At 46.1% G+C, this 25,306-nt stretch overlaps 1 protein-coding gene across 1 annotated transcript in view; it reads left to right on the plus strand.

The window, feature by feature from the left end:
- The window catches only part of SFI1 (SFI1 centrin binding protein), an 83,964-nt gene that overhangs the window by 31,098 nt on the left and 27,560 nt on the right, over window positions 1-25,306 (plus strand). Inside the window, 6 exon segments of the mRNA XM_052654476.1 lie at window positions 3,458-3,552; window positions 6,353-6,470; window positions 8,374-8,476; window positions 19,795-19,951; window positions 22,112-22,273; window positions 23,991-24,061. Of these exon segments, the coding sequence (XP_052510436.1) occupies window positions 3,458-3,552; window positions 6,353-6,470; window positions 8,374-8,476; window positions 19,795-19,951; window positions 22,112-22,273; window positions 23,991-24,061 (706 nt within the window).

Genomic DNA, 25,306 nt, shown 5'->3' on the forward strand with positions numbered 1-25,306 from the left:
TTTCCTACCATAGGGCTTTTGAGCACCCCAAAGGCTTAATTTTTGTTACCTAATAAAAAAAGTAACCTCACTTTTCAGTCTTTTATCTTTACCTTTGACCACTTTTAAATTGGATCATTTGATTTTTTGCTGTTGAGTTGTGTGAGTTCTTTATATATTTGGATATTAATCCCTTATCAGATATATGGGTTGCAAATATTTTTTCCCATTTTGTAGGTTGTCTTTTTCACGTTGTTGACTGTATTTTGCTGTGCATAAGCCTTCTGGTTTACTGTGGTCCTAGTTGTTTATTTTTTATGTTGTTGCTTGTGCTTTAGGTATCATACCCAAAGAATCATTGCTAAGATTCTTGGCTTCACATTGCTATGTGAAGGACCTTTTTTCTTGTGTTGTTTTCTCCTGGGAATTCCATGGTCTTGCATTTAAGTCTTTAATCCATTTCTCTTTAATTTTTGTGAGTGGTGTTAGATAGGGGTCTAGTTTCATTCTTTTACATGTGAGTATCCAGTTTTCCCAGCACCATTTATTTTAGAGACTGTGTTTTCCCCCATTGATTCTTGGCTCCGTTGTCAAGTATTAGCTGAATGCATATATTTGGGTTGATTCGGAGGCCCTGGATTCTGTTCCATTGGTCTCTGTGTTTTTTATGCCGTGACATTGTATGTGCTGTGCTTAGTTGCTCAGTCGTGTCTGACTCTTTGCAACCTCTTGGGCTGTAGCCCGCCAGGATCCTCTGTCCATGGGGATTCTCCAGGCAAGAATTCTGGACTGGATTGCCGTGCTCTCCTCCAGGGGATCTTCCCAACCCAGGGATCGAACCCGAATCTCCTGCACTGCAGGTGGATTCTTTACTGTCTGAGCCACCAAGGAAGCCTATGACCTTGTATGCTGCCGCTTTATAGTGTAGCTTGAAAACAGGCAGTGTGACGTCTCCTGCTTTGTTCTTCCTGAGGATAGCTTCGACTATTTGAGGTTTTTTGTAGTTCCATGTAACTTTTAGGATTGTTTTTTCTACTTCAGTAAAAATGAGATTGGAATCTTGGTCGGGGTTGCATTGAATCTATAGATGATTTTTGGTAGTATTGGCATTTTAACAATATTTTCCCAGTTTGTGAACATGGACCACCTTTCTGTTTATCTGTATCTTCTTTGATTTCTTTCATTAGTGTCTTGTAGTTTTCAAAGTAGAGACCTTTCACTTCTTTGGTTAAATTTATTCTTAAGTGGTTTGTTATTTTTGATGCTATTGTAAATGGGATTAATTTACTTCTTTCTTTCTCAGATAATTTGTTGTTACTGTAGAGAAATGCTACTTATATTTTACATTAATTTTATATCCTATGGCTTTACTGAGTTCATTGATTAGATCTAAAAGTTTTTTGGTTGAATCTTTAGGAGTTTCCATGTGTAAAATCATGTCATCTGCAAATAGAGACAGTTTTACTTCTTCCTTTCCAATGCTGATGCCTTTTATTTCTTTTTCTTGCCCACTTGCTCTGGCTGGGACTTCCAGTACTATGTTGAGTAGGAGTGGTGAGGGTGGGCACGCTTGTCTTGTTGCTGATCTCAGAGGAAAAGCTTTCAGCCTTCTCCATTGAGTGTGGTGCTAGATGTGGGCTCATGATATGTGGCATTTATCCTGTTGAGACGCTGATGATCTTATGGTTTTCTTTTTGATTCTAGTAATGTGCTGTGTCACAGCGATTGAATTTGTGGTTGTTGGACCATCCTTGTAAGGAGAAGAGTTTTGTATTTTCTGTTTTTCTTCAAATTCTTTTTAGAGTGAGCAAGATCAGAGTCCTAACTTAAACCCAAGGACACAGTACTGTATGCATGTGAACTTACACACACAGAGGTAACCCTGTAACTCAGGTAACCATCATGTACCGGTCACGCTAATGATTAGAATAGACGTTTCCTCACCAACTCCCACTGCTGTATAATTTCCAGTTCTGTTTTCTAAACCAGTAGAGTTGCTTTAATTTATATTGCTTGGGAGGAAGTATATGCCCAATATAGAACCTTAAGAAAACAGAAAAGAGGGACTTCTCTGACAGTCCAGTGGTTAAGACTCCATATTCCCAATTGCAGGGGTCATGGGTTTGGCCCCTGGTCAGGGAACTAAGATCCTCCATGCTGCACAACACAGCCAAATAAAAAAAAGTTTAAATTAAAAAAGAAAATAGAAAACAAAGAAAACAAACTTTAAAAAATTATTTATTTTTTAGTGATAGAAGAAACTCTTAATCTGTGACATTTGTATTCCCAGGGATAAGTGAAAAAAGTAAAAATTGGGAATTCTATCACATACATATTTTCTATACCTTTTTTACAAGTAAAAACTTAATATGTCTCACACATTGTATCTTTTCCAAATGGTATTCACTCATAATCATGTCTTTAGGCTCTCTGGGGTAGGGTTTCTGATTTATGGATATCGCAGATAAAGTCTAGACAGTGTTTTAATTAGGGGCTTCCCTGGTGGCTCAGTTGGTGAAGAATCTGCCTGCATTGTAGGAGACCTCAGTTTGATTCCTGGGTCAGGAGGATCTGCTGGAGAAGGGATAGACCACCCACTCCAATATTCTTGGGCTTCCCTTGTAGCTCAGCTGCTAAAGAATCTGCCTGCAATGCGGGAGAGGTGGGTTTCCCTGGAGAAGGGCAAGGCTACCCACTCCAGTATTCTGGCTAGGAGAATTCCATATAGTCCATGGGGTCACAAAGAGTCAGACGTGACTGAGCGATTTTCACTTTCACTTTCACATAGACAGTGTTGAATTGTTCTGATATGCTGGCAGAGTATGAAATCAAGTCTTAGGAAATGGGATAGTGAAGAGATGGAGGGACTGACAGTCCTGTGGATAATGTATGTACTGAGGAGGAAAAGACAAAGGAGGCCACTGACCATGTTCTAGTGCAAAGCAGAGCTGGTATTGTCCGTGGCATGGGTGAGTAAGAAATGACTGTCGTTCCAAATGCTGCAGCTCTGTGGATGCTGAAGATGAAGTCACACTCAGGTAATTCATGCCTTTTTTCCCTTAGTGATAGCATAAGGTGCGGAGAACACTCTCCGTCAAGGAGGACAAATTTCACCGTGATTGTAGGAAATGCAGCTTTAGTTTAGGATATGTTGCTATTTAGTCATTCTTTATGACCCCATGGACTGTAGCCCTCCAGGCTCCTGTGTCCAAGGCATTTTCCAGGCAAGAATGCTGGAGTGGGTTGACATTTCCTTCTCTCGGGGATTGTCCCAACCAGGGATTGAACCCATGTCTCCTGCTTGGCAGGCGGGTTCTTTACCGCCGAGCTACCAAGGCAGCCCAGCTTAGGATATGGATTGGCTTTTCTGTGTCAGAAGTGTTCTGTTAATTTTTCCTGTGTGCAGAACGGACTGGGTATGTCAGATTAAGAGTTGTTTTGTTTTAAAGAAGCACCGCTTGCTTTTGTGGCTCCTCAGATATTACTTGTACAGCCTGATGTTCCAGACCTGGAAGACCTACGTGTATCAGCAACGGGAGATGAGGAGCAAGTACCTGAGAGCCGAGAATCATGGTGAGAAGAGGAAGTACATGCTAAAGAAAATGCCTCCATTTACTTGTTTTTGCTCCCCCACCCCTTTATTAAGACTTTATTGGGAGTTCCCTGGAGAAGGCAATGGCACCCCACTCCAGTACTCTTGCCTGGAAAATCCCATGGACAGAGGAGCCTGGAAGGCTGCAGTCCATGGGGTTGCTGAGGGTTGGACATGACTGAGTGACTTCACTTTCACTTTTCACTTTCATACATTGGAGAGGGAAATGGCAACCCACTCCAGTGCTCTTGCCTGGAGAATCCCAGGGACGGGAGAGTCGGACACGACTGAAGCGACTTAGTAGTGGTCATAGTGGGAGTTCCCTGGTGGTCTCATGGTTAGGATTTGGCGTTTTGTCTGCCATGGTCTGGGTTCAGTCCCTGGGTCGGGAACTTGAGGTGCTGAATAGAGGTGGTGAGTGGAGTCATCCTTGCTGTACACTTGGTTAGCAGAAACGCTTTTGAGTTCCTCACCATTGAGTATGGTATAGGCTTCTTGTAGATATTTGTTATCAAGTTGAGTAAGATCCCTCCCTTTTCCTAGTTTACTAAGAGCCCAGAGTTACTTTCAGAAGGAAAGTTTTCTGTGAAGGACAAGTACATTGTCTTTGGGAGAGAATCACTGAGTCAAAGGGAAGAGTTGTTTGACTCCGCTTCCTGTGCCCGTGTGATTTCTCAGCAGGAGCTCCTGTGATCATGTCCCCATGGTTTGTCTCCATGCAACATGGTTTGGGCACTTACGACTCAGGTCAGCATGATTTGTGTGAACAAATCAGCAGGTTCCCACCCTGCTGGTGCAGCGTGCTGGCCGTGTTTCTCCCACAGCACTTGGGGCTGCTGTCTGTCTTGCCACCGTGTGTCAGGTCACACTGCTGGCTTCTGGCCTTCTCGGTCCAGGTTGGCCCTTAGTGATCTTGTGACAGTTCAGCTCTGGTTGTTATCTAGTTCCTCTGTGAGTTGAACTCAGAAACCCGTATGGGTAAATCTAAGGGAAAAAGGCATATTGAATGATAATGTAACCTCCTGCTATTTCTCATAACCATGAACACCCTGTAGGCCCCTCAAACTCAGCAGGTCCCTTGGACGCCTTGTCCACTGCACCCTGCGTAGACCTGCTCTTCCCATAGCTAAGAGAGAAGCCTCAGGAATGGCTTCCCCATGCCCGCGGCCTTCAGCTGTCTTCTCCCACAGCACATCTCCCTGAGCGGTCACTTGCATTCTTCTTTGTCACTGCCTGGCAGTAAATGTTCTATAAGGCCCTCTTCTTTCATCTCTTTTCATTTAATTTCTCCTTTTCATAGATAATCTCATCTCAGTTCAGTCGCTCGGTCGTGTCCGATTCTTTGCGACCCCATGAACCACAGCACGCCAGGCCTCCCTGTTTGCAAATGTACCTCTAAAGGAGGCGCCAGTTTGCAGGTGAGGAACTTGTGTGGGGTTACTTAGCCAAGTGACAAGGACAGTACTCAGGCCCAGCTTGTCTGTCTTAGCAGCCTGTACTCTAAAACCACGGTGCCATGCTAGTCCTTCTTGCCTGAGATGTGCTGATTCTGGAAGGCTGGGGTGGGCCCTCAGAAAACTATGAAGTGAAAGTCGCTCAGTCGTGTCCGCCTCTTTGCAACACCACGGACCTGTTGCCCACCAGGCTCACCTGGTCCATGGAATTATCCAGGCAAGAATGCTGGAGTGGTTTGCCATTCCCATCTCCAGGGGATCTTCCTGACCCAGGGATCGAACCCGGGTCTTCTGCTTTGCAGGCAGATTCTTTATCTTCTGAGCCACCAGGGAAGCCCAAGGAAGCGACATATTAAATTCTTTTTCATCTTTTGATGTGATTTGTCAACAACTATGAAATACAAAGTAGAGCTGTAGTCCTCCTTGTCCACATTTTAGAGAATGTGCTGAAAATGTTTTACATATTTTTATTTTCTCCTTTGTGTTCTACAAAAAAAAAAACTTCTCCAGTAATGACTCTCACAATGAAAATGGAATTTACTATAAAGGGAGGCCTGTCCTTTGTACCTCCTCTACGTAGTAAATTCTCTTTGCTCTGGGATCATTACTGGCCCTTTTTATTTTCTCTCACAAATAAATACAGATAGTATCCTTTCCTTTTCATCTTGCCTGTTCTACTTTACAAATATTGTTTCAAACAGCAAATTTTATATTATGACTTCCTTTTTAACCTTATATTGCTAAGTAGCTTCAGTTGTGTCTGACTCTTTGCGACCCCATGGACTGTTAGCCCACCAGGCTCCTCTATCCTCGGGGATACTCTAGGCAAGAATACTGGAGTGGGGTGCCATTTCCTACTCCATTAACCTTATATTAATGGAAATTTTAAAAATCTACAAAATGGAAAGATAGAATAATGAACTTGTGTGTACCCACCACCCAGCTTCCAATTATCAGCTCACTAGTCTTGTTACGTCCATATCCCCATTCACTTCCCTGCTTCCTTTGTTATTTCATGTGTAGATATTGAAGAGTATATAACTCTACAAAAAATAAGGACTTTTAGAGATATCTGAACAGCGCAGCGCATTGGTTTTCCTTTAAATGTTTTGTAAATGTCATCACTTGCATAACTGTTCCTTGCATCTTGCATCTTTATTAACTTTGTGGAGCTTCATAACTTTTCCAGCAGAGGGCACTGGAAGACTGGAGGAATTTAGATACTCAGAGGAGGGACCCGTCTGAGAGCCTCTGAGCTTTTTTTGTCTTAAGCCAGAGTAATTCATCTCTCCTAACCCCTTCTTGGAACTCTTTTTGGTGCATCTAGATGCAAAGCAAAAGATGCGACAGGCCTGGAAGTCCTGGTTGATCTACGTGGTTTTCCGTAGGACTAAACTTCAGATGCAGACCACTGCCCTGGAGTTCAGGCAGCGGAGTATTCTGTGGTGAGTGTGCTGCGTGGCCCTACAGATCAGCAGCATTCGTTTTTACCTCCTCATTGCTTTATGCTGCTGGAAAGCCAGCATAAAAACCCACCTTAAAACAACATTTTGAATATAATTGATATGTAGTAAGTATTTATTGGTACGTTGTTCAGCATTAAGATCAGGTTTTCACAAAATCATAAGTAACACTAATTGAATATTTACTGTTAAGCCTTGTGTTAAGTTTCTGAGTATGTTAATTTTTTAATGAAAAGTGTCCCACTTACTTCTTACCATAAGCTGTAAGATAAATACTGATATTGCACAGATTAAGATACATGAGCTCAGGCAAGTTACTCAAGCTTTCTACTGTGTGTGAGTCATAATTAGCAAAACTAGGGTTCACCCATCCATCTTTCTGATGTCGCAGCTCACACTTTTTCCTGCTGCCCTGCACTGCATCTCAGCAGCACCGTCCTCCATTGGAGAGACCACCTGAGTCAGTCCACTTTGAAAGCCAGAAGTGTGTAGCAGTGAGCTGCTTTATACTGGTACTGATGCCTCTGTGCACTGTTCCCAGCGGTCCTCTGGTGTCCCAAATGGCAGCGCACTGAAAGCTCAGTTCCTGGCCAGGAGAGCGGGGCCCTCGGTGTAGCGTGGGTAAGAGCAGAAGCCTTGCAGCTAGACTTCTCACAAGTACTGGGTCTTTTCACTTCTCCAGGCCTCACTTTCCTCACACCGTGAGCTGTCTTTTTCAGGTTGTCATGGGAAATACATAAGGTAGTACTTGTGAAGTATTTAGGCTAGTGTACAGACCATCAGTGGACATAAAGAAGTTATTTAAAATGTTTGTTATTTAAACTTTATTCAGCAGATATTTGTAAATGCTTAGTAAGTATGTAGTTTCTCTAGAGTCTATGGGAGATATTTCTACATAATTTTATTTATTCAGTGTCTGTTACGGGCTTAAAATGTTTCTGACTGAGTCCTGAGGGACTCAGGGAATTTATCATTTCCATTCAGGGAAATTATATTTACATTACAATTTGCATTCAGGGAATTTGTAATTTCTCTAAGTGCTTAAAAAATAAGTAGTAATGCCAGATAGGTTGAGATTTTGAAGAGATACAGCTAAGCATGGCTTAAGTTAGGAGGAAGGAGATACTGGTGAGTTAGAGTGACCAGGGTAAAAACAGAAGTTGAAAGCGCTCTTTTCCACATTACTGCTCTTCTGAACAAATCAGAGAATAAGTAGGAAGGAACCCAAGGCTAGAATGAAACCTGGCAAGGACAGGAGGAAGGGAAGGGATCCATCAAGACTGGAAGTCTAAAAGCCATTATTGGGTGACTTCCCTGGGGGTCCAGTGGTTAAAACTCTGCCCTTCCACTGCTTAGGGGCGTGGGTTCAATCCCTGGTCAGGGAACTAAGATCCCACATGCTGCATGGAGTGGCTATAAATAAATACTAGTAGTTTTGCAGTTTATTCTGTGGAATCTCCTGAAGTAGTTGGCAGCGATTTTTTTTTTTTTTTTTAAACCCACATTGGCCAAACAGAGCGCATCTGAAGTGTCTCAGGCCGGGTCTGACCCTGTGTGCTAAGTCACCTTGGTTGTGTCTGACTCTGTGAGACTCCACAGACTGTAGCCCCCCAGGCTCCTCTGTCCGTGGGATTCTCCAGGCAAGAATACTGGCGTGGTTTGCCGTGCCCTCCCCCAGGGGGCCTGACCTTAGGGACCGTCAGTTTTCAACCCTTAGCTGGCAGTGCTAGAGCCGTTCCTTAATTGCTTTTTCTGGCAGCAGATCTAATGGTGTTGGTCTTAGGGAGAGGGACCTGAGCCGGGGGTCTGAGGCCCAGCCCTCCCTGCCCTGCCCTTCTGCTGACCGTGCTCTGACTGGTCCTGTCTTTGATTTGCTCTCCGGCAGGGTGTGGTGGAGTGTGTGGAGACGGCGACTGGGCCGGGTCCTCCTAGGCCGAGCCCTCCAGGCCACAGCCGTGAAGCACTGGGCCCAGAGCCTCCAGCTGCAGGTGAGTCCGCAGGCTCAGGCTTTGGGGTCCTCTGTGCGTGTCGTCAGGCCCCCACGCACAGAAGACGCGCCCGACTTCTGGTGTCGGGCTGCTGCCTCTGCTGGGCCCTTCGTGTAGCTCCAGGGGCGGGAGGGGGTGGGAGGCACAAGCAGCGTGGAAGGCTGGACTCTTCAATGGAGAGACTGCGGGAAGGAATACACTAGATGTGATTTTTTGTCGTTAATTTGTTTCGGGCTGCCCCGGGTCTTCGTTGCTCTGCGCGGGCTTTCTCTAGTTGTGGTGAGCGAGGGCTGCTCTCTAGTTTCGGTGTGGCGGCTTCTGTTGTTGCAGAGCACAGCTCTAGAGTGTGGGGGCTTCAGTGTTTGTGGTGCACAAGCTTCGTCTCCCTGCGGCATGTGGAATCTTCCCAGACCACAGAGCAAACCTGGGTCCCCGGCGTTGGCAGGATTCTCTACCATGGGACCACCAGGGAAGCATGCCCCCCGCCAGTAACTTTCTATTAGACAACATTTTGCGTCATCTCTGCAAGTGTATGCAATATGTGGAGATCGTGTGCGAACAGTGTAGGTCAGGGGTCAGCCCACTCGGCCATGGATCAGGTTTGGCCAGCTGCCTGTTATAAAGTTTTAACTGGGATGCAGTTACACCTGTCCATTTATGTATTGTCTAAGCTGCTGTCAGGCTACAACGACAGAATTGAGTCGTTGCAACAGAGACCACATGGTCTGCAAAGCCTAAAATAGTTATTATCTCACCCTTTAAGAGAAAAATTTGTTGACCTCTGAATTCACAAGGTCTTCTGAAGCAATGGACAGAGGAGCCTGGCAGGCTACAGTCCATTGGGTCACAAAGAGTTGGACACGACTGAGCGACTTCACTTCACTTCACTTCTGAAGCAATAGGAAGGAAGTAGACTTAGTTGTTACCAGTGATAATGTGGTAACAAGAATGGTAGGAGCAGTAATGGTGTTTTTGTGGTCTTACCGTCCTGCTGCTGCTGCTAAGTCGCTTCAGTCATGTCCGACTCTATGCAGTCCCAGAGACGGCAGCCCCCCAGGCTCCCCCGTCCCTGGGATTCTCCAGGCAAGAACACTGGAGTGGGTTGCCGTTTCCTTCTCCAAGATGCTGGACTAAGGCCCTTACATGTGTTATCGCAATTTTCAAAATTATTTTTAAAAGCCCATATTATTATTACTTTGCTAACAGAGGTCCATCTAGTCAAAGCTATGGTTTTCCCAGTGGTCATGTGTGGATGTGAGAGTTGGACTACAAAGAAAGCTGAGTGCCAAAGAATTGATGCTTTTGAACTGTGGTGTTAGAGAAGACTCTTAAGAGTCCCTTGGACTGCAAGGAGATCAAGCCGGTCCTAAAGGAAATCAGTCCTGAATATTCATTGAAGAACTGATGCTGAAGCTCCAATACTTTGCCACCTGATGTGAAGAACTGACTCCTTGGTAAAGACCTTGATGCTGGAAAAGATTGAGGGCAGGAGGAGAAGGGGACGACAGAGGATGAGATGGTGGGATGGCATCACCAACTCAATGGACATGGGTTTGAGCAAACTCTAGGAGTTGGTGATGGACAGGGAAGGCTGGGGTGCTGTAGCCCATGGGGTCGCAAAGAGTCGGACACGACTGAGTGACTGAACTGAACCGATTATTACAGGTTAAATAACTCCGATACCTGGCCCTCACCTTTGTCGTGCACCTGGCAAAGGTCAGGGGCAGCATTTGAACCCAAGCAGCCTGAAAAGTGCAGGGTCGTCCCTTGACCATCCTGCTGTCTTATCCTTGTGGACTGGTGCTCTCGGGAGGGTGAGGGATCCAGGTGAAAAAACAGAAGCGCAGGAATGGAATGAGGCTGGTTTTCCGCCACTGAGGGACTCGGGCTGTGTGAGTGCTTGTCCCTCTCAGCCAGCACTTTGAGAGCCTGCAGACTCGTTCTGCTGCTGCCACTGTTGCTCAGCACGCGTTTAGAATTCCTGTTTGGCTTTTGCCCTCAGAGCTTCCAACAGCGGCTTTGAATGACTGTCTTCAGTGATAGGTTTTCATGATTTGAGGTTGGATTTAACTAATAAGACAAAAGTCATTCAGAATCAAATCCAGTGAAAAACATGAGCAATAAGAAAGCGCTGCTATGGACCAAAAGCTTTGTGAGACTCTTAAGACAAATTTTATGCTGCAGATTATAAATAAAATCCTTGTGTCTGGTAAGTACTGTATGATTTACCAGGAACCTTAAGTCATTCCTCTCAATCCTCACATCTCTGAACTAGTCAGGACAGACATCATGACATATGAAATTATAAAAAATGAAGTTTAAGCATAAAAACATGAACTATGAAACACTTGTTAAGAATGTTAACAAGAATCTTCCCTGGTGGTCTAATGGTTAAGATTTCACTTTTCAGTGCAGGTCCAATCCCTGGTCCAGGAGATAAGATCCCTCAGGCCTCACAGTCAAAAATCCAAAACATAAAACCAAAGCAATATTATAATAAGTCAGAGAAGACTGTAAAAATGGCCCACAACAGAAGAATTAAAAAAAAACTTTAACAGATATCCACATCTCCAACATACAAAATTAAAAGCTGTCAGCATTTTTCCATCCTTGCCCCAGAATTTGATGTAATTTAATGTAGTTAAATTCACATTTCAAGCCCTATCCATCCTTCCTTCTGCCACCTTTCCTTCTTAGAGATAACTCCACCCTGATGTTGGAATCCTTATTCTCTTACATTCTTTTCCACTTGTAAAAGTGTATGTATACATGTACATCGAGAATAAATGTTCTGGCTTTGTGTTGTTAGGAAATTTATGAATGGCATCATGCTTCACTTTGCAGCTTGCTGCTTTTTGTTTTTAATGCTGCAGTGTATCTTTGAGGTTTATTCATGTTGGTATAGAGATCTGTTAACCGCGTACATTCAGCCATTTTGCTGAGTAAGACTCAGTTGATCTGCTCACTGCTGCTAAACTGTTATTTCTTCCTGATTACCTGTTTTTTTTTTTTTTTTTAAGATTACAAAGTGTTGCAGAAAGCATTCTTTTTTAAATTAGCTTACTTTTGGTTGAGCTGGGTCTTTGTTGCTGCCGCAGGCTTCTCTAGCTGTGAGCCGGGGCCGTTCTCTCTGAGAGTCTCCATGCGTGTGCTTCTGATTGCGGTGGTTTCTCTTGCTGCGGACCACAGGCTCCAGGGTGCGTGGGCTTCAGTAATCGCAGCGTATCGGCTCAGTAGTTGTAGCTTGCGGGTTTAGTTGCTGTGTGGCATGTGGGATCTTCCTGGACCAAGGGTCGAACCTGTATCTCCTGCATTAGCAGGCAGATTCTTTACCATTGAGCCACCAGGGAAGCCGCCTCGGAGAGCATTCTTAAACACACATCCCTATATGACAGTCTGAGGGTTTCTCGTTCCTGGAAGTGAAGCTGTTGGGTCTTTGGGTATCATCTCATCATCCTTATCCAACATTACCCGTTTGCTCTCCACTGCTGTGCCAGTTTACATGCTAAAATTGTTGTTCTGGTTTCTTTGGGACTCATCAGCACTTTGCATTGCCAGACTGGGTCATTTTCACCAATGTGATATGTGTGAGGTGGTTCTTCATTGTTGCTTTAGTTTATGTTTCACGGATTCCTAGCGAACCCCAGTATCTTTTCTGATGCCTGATTGTCATTGGGTTTGTGGTTTTGAGCTTGTTACCGTCCCTCACTCCTTTTTTCTGTTGGGTTATTTAGCTTTTTCTGCTCCGTGCACATGGTCATAGATTCGGCTTACTAATCTTTTGAACTATTAGGTACACTAACTATTAGGTTTTATAGCTTGTTTACTTTTTTATTTCTTCGCTTTATTTATGGTGCCTTTTTGTTCATACAAGTGTTTTCTTAAATTATGTATGTATTTTACTGTGATGCGGGTTCGTGACTGAGTGGGCTCTTCTTCAGTTATGGTGCAAGGGCTTCTCATTGTGGCACAGGCTCGGCAGTCACGGTGCACGGGCTTAGTTGCTCCATGGCACAGGGATCCTCCTGGATCCGGGATCAAACCTGCGTCTCCTGCAGGTGGATTCTTTACCACGGACCCCCTAGGGGAGACCCCCACACAAGCGCTGTTAATTTCACTGTAGCCTAACTTACATTTTTGTAAGTTGTTTGAGACAGGATCTTAGTTTGTCATTTTCCTTATGGGTAATTAATTTCCGCAACACTCTTTACTGAGTAGTTCATCTTTTATCTTTTTTATACTGATCATTAGTCCACTTCCATTTGGGGCAAGGTCCCATTTGTTCAAGGGTCTGTTCTGGGCTCTCTGGTCCATTGGTGTAGCTGTCTATCTCTAAGCCAGTATCACACTATTTTAATTATGATCTAACGAAGCAGGTAAGAAAGAACAAAGGTTCTCTCATCAGAATACCTGGGTGGAAATTCTGCTGCCGTCACCTGTTAGCTTCCTGCCCTTTTAAAATGAGTTATCTAATCTCCTTGTACCTTACATTACTTATTTGTAAGTAAGTAATAGTGTTGGCTTCCCAGCCCAGTGGTAAAGAATCTGCCTGCCCGTGCAGGAGATATAGGTTCAAACCCTGTGTCAGGAAGATCCCCTGGAGAGGAAATGGCAACCCACTCCAGTATCCTTGCCTGGAGAATCCCATGGACAGAGGAGCCTGGTGGGCTACAGTCCATGGGGTTGAAAAGAGTTGGACATTATTGAACGACTGATCATGCATGCAAATAATAATGGTACGACCTCACAGGGCTGTTGAGGATTAAGTGTGATGAGGCATGTAATACGGTTAGAATGATGCTTGGAATATGGAATCCTCAGTAAATGCTGTTTGTTACCACTACTGATCTTGCTGTATAGCTCTTAAGTCTTCATATGTGGAAAGAGATCTTCTTTACTCTTGTTCTTTTTCAAAATTGCCATGGCAGTTCTTCCTTACTCTTTAATTTCAGTATCAACTCATCAAGTTCCACAACAAAGCCTGCTTGGACTTTTATCGCAATACACTGACTTTTCATACTAGATTGGAGAAAGTTGTTTAAGATAGTCTCCCCACCTGTGAACTTGATGTAGCTCATGATATATTGATAAGTGTGAGAGGGAGAGTAGGAAAGGTTAGGTGTAACAAGGCAGGCCGAGTAAGGCTGTGCCTGCAAAGGCTTTGCAGGCTCTTTTTTCCAGGGGGAGGGGCAAGCTCCTGGCTTGGTGTAGAGAAGAGATATGATCACACTTCCCTCTTAACAGGCTCTGTTTGGTTCATTGAGTGCTGCCTTTTGGGGAAGAAAGGGAAGAGAGAGTGTGTGTTTTCTTATATTTTCAAGAAGAAATAATGGAAGTATAAACCAAAAACGGAAGAGTTGTTACCTATGAGGGAAGGGAGGGAACATATAGGAACAAAATGTCAATGAATTTGCTTTGTTACACAGTTTTATGTTTGCAACGATGTATTTTATATAATTAAAAAAGGAAAGTAAATCAAGAAGTAAAAGAACCAGGCCCTAGGATTTTAGAGCACACTGAAAACAAATATATCAAGTTTGTAGCAAGGACTACAAAGAGAAAAGAATTAAAATATGATACTTTGACTCTTCATTCCTAGCTGGGAGTATTCTAAGGACACAGAGAGCTAAGAGCTCTAAGGTTGCTTTCAGTGGTCTTATTGTTAGTAGCAGGTTTGGATTGTTGCGTTGAACTATTAAGGCTACTTTGTAAGCTAAAGCAAATAACCATGGCGGTGTCATTAAGAAGCAGATTTTCAGTATAAAAGGAAAGGTCACAGGTATAAAATCAAAGAAACAAAAGCCCTGTAATCTGAAATTAGAAATACCAGTATCAGTATGGACCCATGATTTTTTTTTAACCTGAATTAGTGAAATTCTAACTATTGACTGAGAACACTTAGAGGCAGTGCAGTACTACAGCAGTTCGCATCCCCAGTGCCTGAGCTGTGGTCTCCTATTTCCTTTTATTTGCCACTGAAAGGAACTGAGGCGTTTTTTTGGGAAATGACTGACTCCAGAAATAGAGCAAGAACTAGACATCGGAAGCCTGCGTCCCGGGAGATGGTGTGCAGGGCTGTGAAGAAGTGAAGAGCTTGACGGGCGTGTGTCAGCAGGCCTCCTGCAGGCCTAAGACAACAATTTGAGCATCAAAAGGCATAACGACTAGTGGATCGAAACATACAAAGTATATAAAAATTCTTACATTCATTAGAGGAAAAAAAGAGCTGATTGGTCACGATTTTGGGTTGTTAGAGCCTTCATTCTATTCTTTGGAAATTAATGAAGACCAAAGTCGAGCGTTTATCCTGCCTTTCCTGTATAGACTAATCTCTGAGAAATGAGAGGGTTAATGAGAGAATAAGGCTTTAAAAAAAAAAAAATAGAATTCCAGTTAATAAAACAAATGCAGGAGTATTAGAATTAGAATATTGCTGTTTTTCCTCCCAGTGAGAAAATGGATCTGGGCAGTAGTCACCCAGTGGAAAGATAATAGAGAAATATGAGGGAGGGGTCAGACTGATGCCATCTGAAGACACTGGACAGTCTTGGCACCAAACAGTCGCTAAAGCTATGGCAGCCTTCCATGCTGTGACATAACAGGAAGGAATCCACAGCACTTGAAACATGTCCCTGATTGAAATTTGAACATGACTCCAGCCAAGCCTAACGTGAATCTTACTATCAGTTTGTGGGAAACACAGGAATCGGAGGGACAATTTAAAGACACCAGGAGGAGACAGTTGGCCAAATCTAAGACGTGAAACAGTTTATAGGGTACGTGACCTGGTTTCTCCTTTACAGGTTAGTAGCACGGAGAGAAAAAGGCAGAGAGGGAAATTGTCATAAAAATGGGGAGATTTAGGTACTTCTCTGGTGGTCCAGTGGCTAAGACTCCAAGCTCCCAATTCAGGGACTCGATACCTGGTCAGGGAACTAGATCCTGCATGCTGCAATAAAGATTTTAAGGTTGGTGCAGCAGTAATGGTGGTTTTGGATCCTGAATTTTAAATCAGTATACCTGGGCTCATATACATCTTTATTAATTAACCATTATAGTCAACACATTTTTGCCAACAAGAAATGAGTTTATTCCTATGGCACAAAAAGCCATGCTTCAGGATTTGATAAACTCTTGGAAAGCATTTTCTGTGTCCTCCTCGTTATGGAAGCATTTTCCCTGCAAAAGGTTGAGATGCTTGAAGAAGTGGTAGTTGATTGGCAAGAGGTCAGGTGAATCTGGCGGATGAGGCAGAACTTAGGACCCGGTTTGTTCAACTTTTGAAGCCTTGATCGTGCGACGTGCAGTCAGGTGTTGTTGCTGAGAAGAATTGGACCGTTTCTGTTGACCAGTGCCGGCTGCAGGCGTTGCGGTTTTCGGTGCATCTTGATTTGCTGAGTGTATTTCTCAGATGTGATGGTTTCACTGGGACTCAGAAAGCTTTAGTGGATCCGATGGGCAGCAGACCAGCAACCAGTGGCCGTGGCCCCGTTTCTGATGCAGGTTTGGCCTAGGGAAGCCTGCGGAGCTGCTGCTCCGTCCAGCCACTGAGCTGGTCATCAGCACTTGCCACATGAAGTCCATTTTCTGTCACACGTTTCAGTCCCATTGAGAAGTGGCTCATTGTTGCTGCGTGGAATAAGAGAAGGCAGCACTTCAGAATGACGAGTTGTTTGATTTCCGGTCAGCTCATGAGGCACCCACTTAATCGAGCTTTTTCACCTTTCCAGTTTGCTTCAAATGCCAAATAACTAATTTAGAATGGTTGATGTTGAGTTCTTTGCCAACTTCTCGTATAGTTGTAGGAGATCAGCTTTGATGATCCTCTCAACTGCTGCTGCTAAGTCGCTTCAGTCGTGTCCGACTCTGTGCGACCCCATAGACGAGAGCCCACCAGGCTCCGCCATCCCTGGGATTCTCCAGGCAAGAGTACTGGAGTGGGTTGCCGTTGCCTTCTCTGGATCCTCTCACCTGGTTGTTGCCAACTTCCAATGGCCAGCCACTGTGCTCCTCATCTTCAAGGCTCTTGTCTCCTTTGCAATACTTCTTAAACCACCACTGCTCTGTACGTTCCTTAGCAGCTTCTGACCCAAATGAGTTGTTGATGTTGCGAGCTGTCTCCACTGCATTGCTACCCATTTTGAACTTGAATAAGAAAACTGCTCGAATTTGTTTTTTGTCTAACAGCATTTCCATAGTCCAAAGTAAATATAAACAGCAAGTAATAGGTCATTAGGGAAAAAATAAAGCAAGAAATGCACATTAAATTGATGTATAGCATAATCACATTTAAGAATGTATTCCAAAAAAAAAAAAAAGAATGTATTCCAGTATCAAGTGGCAAAGTTCAACAATGGAAAACCACAGTCACTTTTGCACCAAACTAATAGAAGATCCTGAGTGCTACAGCTAAGACTTGGCGCAGCCAAATATGAAATAATTATTTATTTATTTATTTAAGTAATTATTTAAAAATAAGCAGCACAATGGAGAGACTGAACTTACAAAGCAGTCATAACTAGTGAAAAAGGACCACTGGCTGCTGTGCTAAGAACAGACCACGGAAAATCAAATATAAAAGCAGGGAGGACAGTTAGGAAGCGATTACAAAGTTCCAGGCGAGATTCTGGGCCAAGATGAAAGCAAGATGATGTTGGATTCTGAATATGTTTTCAAGGAATTGCCAGCAGGGTTTGCTACTGGATAGATAAGGAGTGAACCTTCAGAGAAGAAGTCTGAGAGGATTCCCAGGTGCTTCACTGCTCCCAGTTGCTCTCCACTGAGATAGGGAAGGGGAGGGGAGGGAGAGGCAGGGTTGTGCGGGAGGATGGGGAGGGGCTGCATCCTGAGCTCCGTAACTTCAGCCTGATGGGCCTTTCACGTGACCATGAGGGGCAGTCGGGGAGGAGCTGGCTGGGTATGTGTGGAGTGTTGCGTCCACACCAGAGAGGTAAACTCGGGAGTCCTCAGCACACAGGTTTCATTTGGAGCCACGAGATGGTGAAAGCACAGAGGGAGTGGGTGTAGCCAGTGGCACTGAGCCTGCCGTCGGTGGTGGAAGAGAGGAGAGGCGGAGGCAAGGAGGCCGGGTGGAGACGATGAGCTGTGTCAGACGCTTCTGGCCGCCAAGGACTGCGGTTTGGCCTTTGGATTGAACAACGTGGAGGTCATCGACGCCCTCGATAAGAGCAGTCTCAGTGAACCCAAGGAGGAGAGGATCTCCCTGCTTATTGCGGGAGGAGAAGAGAGAAAGTAGACAGCCCTTCTGAAGAGTTTGGAAAGGAAAGGAGAGAGCACTTAGGTGTTGGTGGGTGGCCGATGGGTGGTTGGTTTGAGGATGACTGATCTATTCTCTTCCGGAAGTGTTTGTGTGACCATAATCTTTTAAAATTCTATCTATGGACAGGTCTTTGTTGCTGCGCCCGAGCTCTCTCTCGTTACAGTGCTTGGGCTTCCCGCTGTGGCGGCTTCTCTTGTTGCAGAGCATGAGCTCTAGGCATGTGGGCCCAGGAGCAGGCTTAGTTGCCCCGAGGCTTGTGGTAGCTTCCTGGACCAGAGATCAGACCTTTGTCCCCTGCATTGGCAGGCAGATTCTTAATTACTGGACCAAGAGTGAAGTCTAGTGCCACACTAGTCTGCAACTTTTGCCCTCAGCTTTTTAATTTTGACAAGTACCAAATCACAGAAAAGCTGGATACTGGCTTCTCTTCACCAGGTTAACCCATCCTTAGGATCTTCCCACACTTGCTTTCCCAAGTGTATCGGTGTATTTCTTGTATTTTCTGAGTCACTTTAAAGTTGCAGACGTCAAGTTTAACCCTGAGTGAAAGTGAAAGTCACTCAGTCGTGTCCAACTGTGTGTGACCCCATGGACTCATACAGTTTATGGAATTCTGTAGGCCAGAATACTGGAGTGGGTAGCCTATCCCTTCTCCAGAGGATCTTCCTGACCCAGGAATAGAACCAGGGTCTCTTGTGTTGCAGGTGAATTCTTTACCAACTGAGCTATCAGGGAAGCCCCCACCCTGAATACTTCAGCTCATACCTCCTAAAACAAGGATGTTTTCTTATACAACCACATCCATCTAAGAAGTGTAGTGTTGATATGATAGTGTCGAGACTACAGTTTGTCTTGCAGCTGTACACTGTTGCTCTTTTACTGTCAGATCCAGGGCCCAGTCAGAGGTCACCCATTGCTTTTGGTTGCCACATTCCCAAAGGGAGAAATAACAGCACGTTTGAATGCTGGTTTTAAAAATCTAGCAGAGCAAAAGCTGATGACGCAGGAAGGGAATGGGGGTAATTGCCAGAGTGATACACTTGAGAAGGTGAGAGAAGATGGGCAGGGTGGGGGTGACCTTTGTTGGGAGTGTGGAGAGAAGGAAGAGCCCCTGGGGGATGTGTGGAAGCTTGAGAAAATTGTCTTTTGATTGCTTTCATTTTCTTGGCAAAATAGAAAAAATGGTATTCAGATGAGAGGAAGGAAGGGAGAAGGGATGTCACAGGTTTACAGAGGTATGAAGGCATAAAAGAAGGTATCAAGTCATCTATGGCAGTTACCTTCAGAGTAGGGCAGGAGTATTGCTGGGTGTGCGTGAAGGCTTTCCCAAGGGTGCCCGTTGATGGATAATCTTAAGGGAATCCGTCTGCAGACCCTCGGTTTCTATAGGTCCATGTCCTGGGGACTCACGTGCTGAGAAAGGGCCTCGACCGTAGGCTTCCTCCCTCTTTGGAAGAAAAGACAGAGCCTCACCTGTTCCAGATCTGAATTAATTTTACCACCCCTTGGACTGTCCCAGCTTGTCATTCCTCTTCTTTTTTCCCCTTAATCCAGGAAAGAATGGCTTTCTCCAGTTGCGCTGAGCAGGGGCCCTCCTCAGTTGTAGTGCACGGACTTCTCGGTTCGGTGGCTTCTCTTGCTGCAGAGCCTGGACTCTAGGCCTGTGGGCCTCTGGAGTTGCAGCACACAGCCTTCAGCCCCTGTGGCCCCCGGGCTCGAGAGCACAGCTTTAGTACTGGTGGCGCACAAGCTTGGTTGCCCTGAGGCGTGTGGAATCTTCCCCAGCCAGGGATCGAGCTGTGTCTCCCACATTGGCAGGCGGATTCTTTACCACCGGACCTCCAGGGAAGTCCCAGAATGCCCTTCTCAAAGATCCTCTCACCCCACATCCCCATCTCTTACGGTCCTGCTTTGGAATCGCCACTTCCTCGTTTTCTGAGTTCTCCCTTTCCAGCGTGTGGGTTTCTCTTTCCCCTCACCTGTATTTCACCTCTGGTTTCCTGCCTCCCTTAATGGTTGTCTTTTCTCTGGTTTTCAGGCTTGGTCACGGTGGCAGGAGCAGCTCCTCTTTGTCTGGAGGGAGAGAAGGAAGACGGTCTCCGCAGTGAAACACCTTCAGCGCCGGCAGCAGTGGAGAGCCCTCAGGGCCTGGCTTGAGTACCTGCAGCTGCGCAGAGAGAAGAGGCTGCAGAACCGTGAGTCCTGGGCACCAGGGGCAGAGGGAGGGTCGCCATGCCCACGGCTGCCAGGGGCGGTCATGTACTAACGGGGGGTGGTAACAGTCACACCACAGATTCTGAAAGAAGAGACCGAGGACAGGACAGCATCCTTGACTCCTGTTTAAGTTATTTCCTCTGTGTGTTTTTTTTCAATGTTTTATTCCGTTTTTTTCCTTTATTATTGTTTTTTATTGAATGAAAGAGTCTTTACATTCTATAGAGCCTTTCAGTTTTCAGAAGTTGCGCACACATAATTTCGTATAATCCCATAACAGGCCCCCTCCCCGCTGGCAGCCACTAGTCTGCCCCCACACAGCCGAGTCCGCTGCTTTTTCCCTTGATTTGCTAGTCTGTTGTGTTTTTAGATCCCACGCACAGGTGACTTCTTACAGTATCTGTTGTGTCTGACTTGTTTTTGCAGTGGCGTTTTGTGTCCTCTTCCCCTCAAGGGACTGGCGTTCTCCAGAAGGGGCTCCTGTTCAGTGTATTTAATTCAGTAGGATTTTAATTATGCTATAAGTAGTGCGATTATTATGATTAGTATGATATGTACAGTTTTGTATCTTGTTTTTTCCATTCAACTAATCGATGCTTTCCTGTCTTTAAGTTATTTTTAATAAGAATTTGTGTGTGTGTGTGGACGATTTTTAAAGTGGTTGCATCTGTTACGGTATTGCTTCTGCTTTATGTTTTGGTTTTTTTGGCCACGAGGCACGTGAGATCTTAGCTGCCCAACCAGGGATTGAACCTACATCCCCTGAATTGGAAAGGTGAAGTCTGTTTTCTTTTAAACTTTTTATTTCATTATGAACAACATTATGATAGTTTCAGGTGGGAACTCAGCCATACATACACATGTATCCATTCTCGCCCAAACTCGCCTCCCATCCAGGCTGCCAGGTAACATTGAGCAGAGTTCCTTGTGTTATACAGTAGGTCCTTGCTGATTATCCTTTTAAAATGCAGCAGTGTGTACATATCCATCCCAGACTTCCTAGCTATCCAGAAGACGAAGTCGTAACCACTGGACCACCAAGGAAATCCCATACATTTTTTTTTTTTAATGACCGTGTTTTACGGAGGGGGGCGGCTTACCTTAATCTACTCAGTCATTCTTCTATTAATGGATATCTGGGGGACTCCGTGGGAGTCCAGCGTTAGAATGCCACGCTGTTACTGCTGAGGCCGAGGGCTTGATCCCTGGGTGGGGAACTAAACTCCCGTAAGCTGTGTGGTGTGGCCAAAAAAAGAGGAAACAGATATTTGGATTGTTTGTCCCTCATTATGCAGATGCATGATTTATGATGTTGAGTGTTCTGAGCACTATCCTGATGGTTTAGTTTTCCCACAGTAGGTCAGAAGTAACGATAAATTGGTCATGAAGGCCAGTACTTTTTGACCTTCAGTTTCTCGAGCCCACATGGAAGTCCTGGCTGCAGGGTTAGGCTCCCCTGCTTTCCCCAGGCCTCCCTGCAGGATTCCTAGCCTCCCAGCACTGTCTCTTGGGAGAGCTGATGTGCCCACTTGAAAATAGTGATGAGGGGCCTACTGTCTGGATGCCCAAGCCTGGAAGTTCAATGAAGGCATGAAGCTATTTAGTGATGAGTTGCAGACTAGTACATGCCTCCACCTAAGGCATTCTCATCCCAGGACCAATGCCCTCCCCTCTCTGGCCTTAAGCTCATCAGGCCATTAGCTAATTAGTCTTAAAAGGAGATGGAGCTGGCGGCCTGTATCAGCCTGGCTGACGGCTCACAGAAGCCTCTGCCAGCATGTCGACCGAGTCGTGTGTCACTGACTCGTTCCCTGGAGTCCCGAAACGCGGGTATAGAGGCAGGAGTGAAACGGGGTTTTCTTTAGAGGCAGCTGTCCCCGTTCCTGCTCCTTGGTCACTAACCAGGAGCTTCAGTCCTTTGACAGAATCCTTTTCTCTTTCCTTGGAGAGCAGAACTGTAGCTAAGGAATCCATAGTAACCCTCCCCTGTTCAAAACCCTTCTTTCCCAACATTCTCTGTGGAGCAGCAGCCTGGAATTGCAGCTGTGTGCCAGTGGTGGGTTTCAGCCCATCCTAGAGAAGCCTCCAGCTCGTGGTCCAGCCTCGACGGGGCAGCACTGAAGCTCCTCTCTCTGTTGCAGAGATGGCCGAGCGAGTCCAGTGCACCACCCTGCTCCAGATGCACTTCTGTGCCTGGCGGCGCGCCTGGGCGCGGAGGGAGAGCCTGCACGCCCACCACGCGCGGGTGGAGGGCCTGGCCAGGAGGACGCTGCTGCGGAGGGCCTTGGCGCACTGGAAACACTGTATCCTTTGCGTTCCCCAGGCCTGTCCTCAGGCCCAGCCAAGACAGTGAGAGCCCGGCAGCCTGTAAGACAGTCCGGAGACACGTGGGACACAGCTGCCCAGCAGTTTCGGGCAGTCCTGATCTCTGGTCGGCTGTTTTTAAAAAAATTTTGTTCCATTCTGGGAATACTCATACAAAAGAGTGCGTATAGCAGACATTTGTAATTTAAAGAATAATCGTAAAATGAGCACAGCTCGGTAGAACATCGCGCACACCCCAGTTCACTCCTCGCTGACGGTATTCCCTTTCCTCCCCCTCAGAAGCATTCCCACTGCTCCGATTTTCTTATCGTTTCATCCTTTTCTTCCTGCCCATTAGATGGTGGGAATAGCCATGCCATTTCTGCTTCAGAAATTTGTTTCATTCCACTTCTGTTTCAGGAAGCCTTCTGTCCTTGGCGGCCTTGTTACGATCCCAGCTTCCGTTCATTGAGCTGTTGCTACGTGCAGACACTGTGATGATCCCCTTAATCCTCATAGCAGCCCTGTGGAGTGGGTGTCACCATCTCCATCTCACAGATGAGGAAGCGGAGTCGGGGATGCTAAGTGATTTTCACTCTCATTGGCAGCGCCAGGCTTCTGACTCCAGTGCACTTTCTTAATCCCCCCCTTGCCACAGTCTGTGCCCAGGCTTGGGGTTTGGACTGCCCTGGGTGTTCACTCACGTTTTCGTTTGTTCACTGAACTCTTGTTTTAAACTCCTGCCCAAGTTCTGGAATACAGGGAAACCTAGAGACTTAACAGTAGCTCATTGTCAACTGGGGAAAACAGACATGAAAACCAGTCTGCAAATGTGGCATGAGAAGTACTGTCATAAAGGTTTGTATTAAGTCCTGCTAGAGCTGCTGTGGAGACCTAGCCGAGGAGGTAATTGATGTTTGAGCTGAATTCAAGCCTTGTGGGCTGACATGTTCTCCCAGCAGGGGAATCGGAAGAGGCGGTTCAGGTGTAGGGAATGGCATTTACGCAGGCGTGGATGCGGAAGAGCCCCAGGGGTGGCGATGAGGGTCTGCACTCTGTTGTGGGGTGCTGGGGCAGGCAGACACAGGCTGGGGACCGGCTCGTGGGGCCCTTGTGTGGGTGGTCAGGAATCTGGGCTTCATCCCGGGACACTGAGGACCCCCTGCAGGCTTCTGAGACGTGATGCAGCAGGTCTGTGCTTTCCGAAGGACGATGCTCGATGGTGGGAGTGAAGCTGGCACAGGGGGCCCAGTCTGGTGCACAGCCCAGGGCTGGGGGTGGGGACAACGCGGAGACAAGGAGGGGAGCAGATGGACTTGGCAGCTGAGAGATGGAGGGGTAGGAGGAGAAAAGGATTGAAAATAACTCCAAGGGTTTTAGCTCAGACATCTGACCGGATTGTGCTGCCAAAACAGAGAGTGCGGGAGTCTCAGGTTCTGCTGAGATTTTGAAATGTTTACTCCGGCTGGTAGCAGTTTATCTCAACTATTTTTTCCCCGCATGGAGCAGGCATCAGAGGGGAAAAAGGCAGATAAATAACTCACATGATGGTTCCCCTCAATCCTCTCTTCCTGGGTCATCAGGCGAGACGAGGTGGACACCAGCCCTCCTGGCTCGCCCATTGTCACCTGCAGCCAGGACCCTTGGGACGGGTCACTGGGGTTGCACCGGGCTGGGGCGGGGCCATGTCGAGATGAGAAGCCTTGACTCGGGCAGACACGCTGCTGTGCACAGAGGAAGCTGAGCGGTGGAAGGCGGCAGGAGAACACCACAGGCGCGGCCTGCTGGTAAGGGCACCGCGGCCATGCTCGGGCATCCCTCCTTGGGGGGCCCAACCCACGTCATGCTCTTTAAGTGCATCTGGTTGTGTGGTTGCCATTCGTCATGGAAGTCCCCTTCATTGTCATGTCCTGATTTTAATTGTGGATCAGAGACGGCGATGGTGTGGGGTCAGAAGTGCTGGGAGCTGCAGGGCAGCCTTAGAAGCGATCTAGTCCTGGGATATCCACACTTTAGGCCCCTCTTTAAATGGTGGAGGCCTAGTCTTGAAAAGCAATCCAAGTTGAGGTGTGGTGGATGAAGCCAGGTCTGGGAATAGTGCCCATTTTGCCGGCTGCTCTCCCCCACCCTCACCACACGAGGTGGCCTCCAGACACTGTCAGGAGCCTTTGGGGGCCCACAGATCACTCTGTGAAAACCCCTAGGTGCTTCTTCTCAGTCTCAGAGAACTGAAGCCAGCCTGTGGAGCATGGGCTCTGCTTAGTCACGCATGAAGCGTTTGGACGGAGCTGGAGCCAGGCCAGCATGGCTTGCCCCTGTCCCCCCACCTCAGTCACCAAAGATTACTTCTTTCCTTCTGCTCTACTCTGCACAGCTGCGTTTGCAGTTGTGTAAATAGACAGGATTGCCAAGAGGAATAGCAACAACTGCAGACACACAGGCAATACCACCCTACTGACAGAAAGCAAAGAGGAACTAAAGAGCCTTTTGATGAAGGTGGAAGAAGAGGGTGAAAAAGCGGGCTTAGAACTCAGCATTCAGAACACAAATATTGTGGCATCTGATCCTATCACTTCGTGGCAAACAGATGAGGAAACAATGGAAATAGTGATAGACTTTATTTGGGGGAGCTCTAAAATCACTGTGGCTGGTGACTGCTGCCATGAAATTAAAAGTCACTTACTCCTTAAAGAAAATCTTCAACTGAGATAACATATTAAAGAAAAGAGATAGCATATTAAGAAAAGCTGACAATCCAAGGTAGCATATTAAAAAATAGAGACATCAATTTCCCAGCCAAGGTCCATCTAGGCAGACCTATGGTTTTTCCAGTAGTCATGTACAGATACGACAGTTGGACCATAAAGAAGGCTGAGCGCCGAAGAATTGATGCTTTCGAACTGTGGTGCTGGAGAAGACTCTTGAGAGTTCCTTGGGCTGCAGGGAGATCAAACCAGTCTATCCTAAAGGAAATGAACCCTCAGTATTCATTAGAAGGACTAATGCTGAAGCTTGAATACTTCAGCCACGTG

Source organism: Budorcas taxicolor, chromosome 17, assembly GCF_023091745.1.
Source record: "Budorcas taxicolor isolate Tak-1 chromosome 17, Takin1.1, whole genome shotgun sequence".
Taxonomy (NCBI): Eukaryota; Metazoa; Chordata; class Mammalia; order Artiodactyla; family Bovidae; genus Budorcas; species Budorcas taxicolor.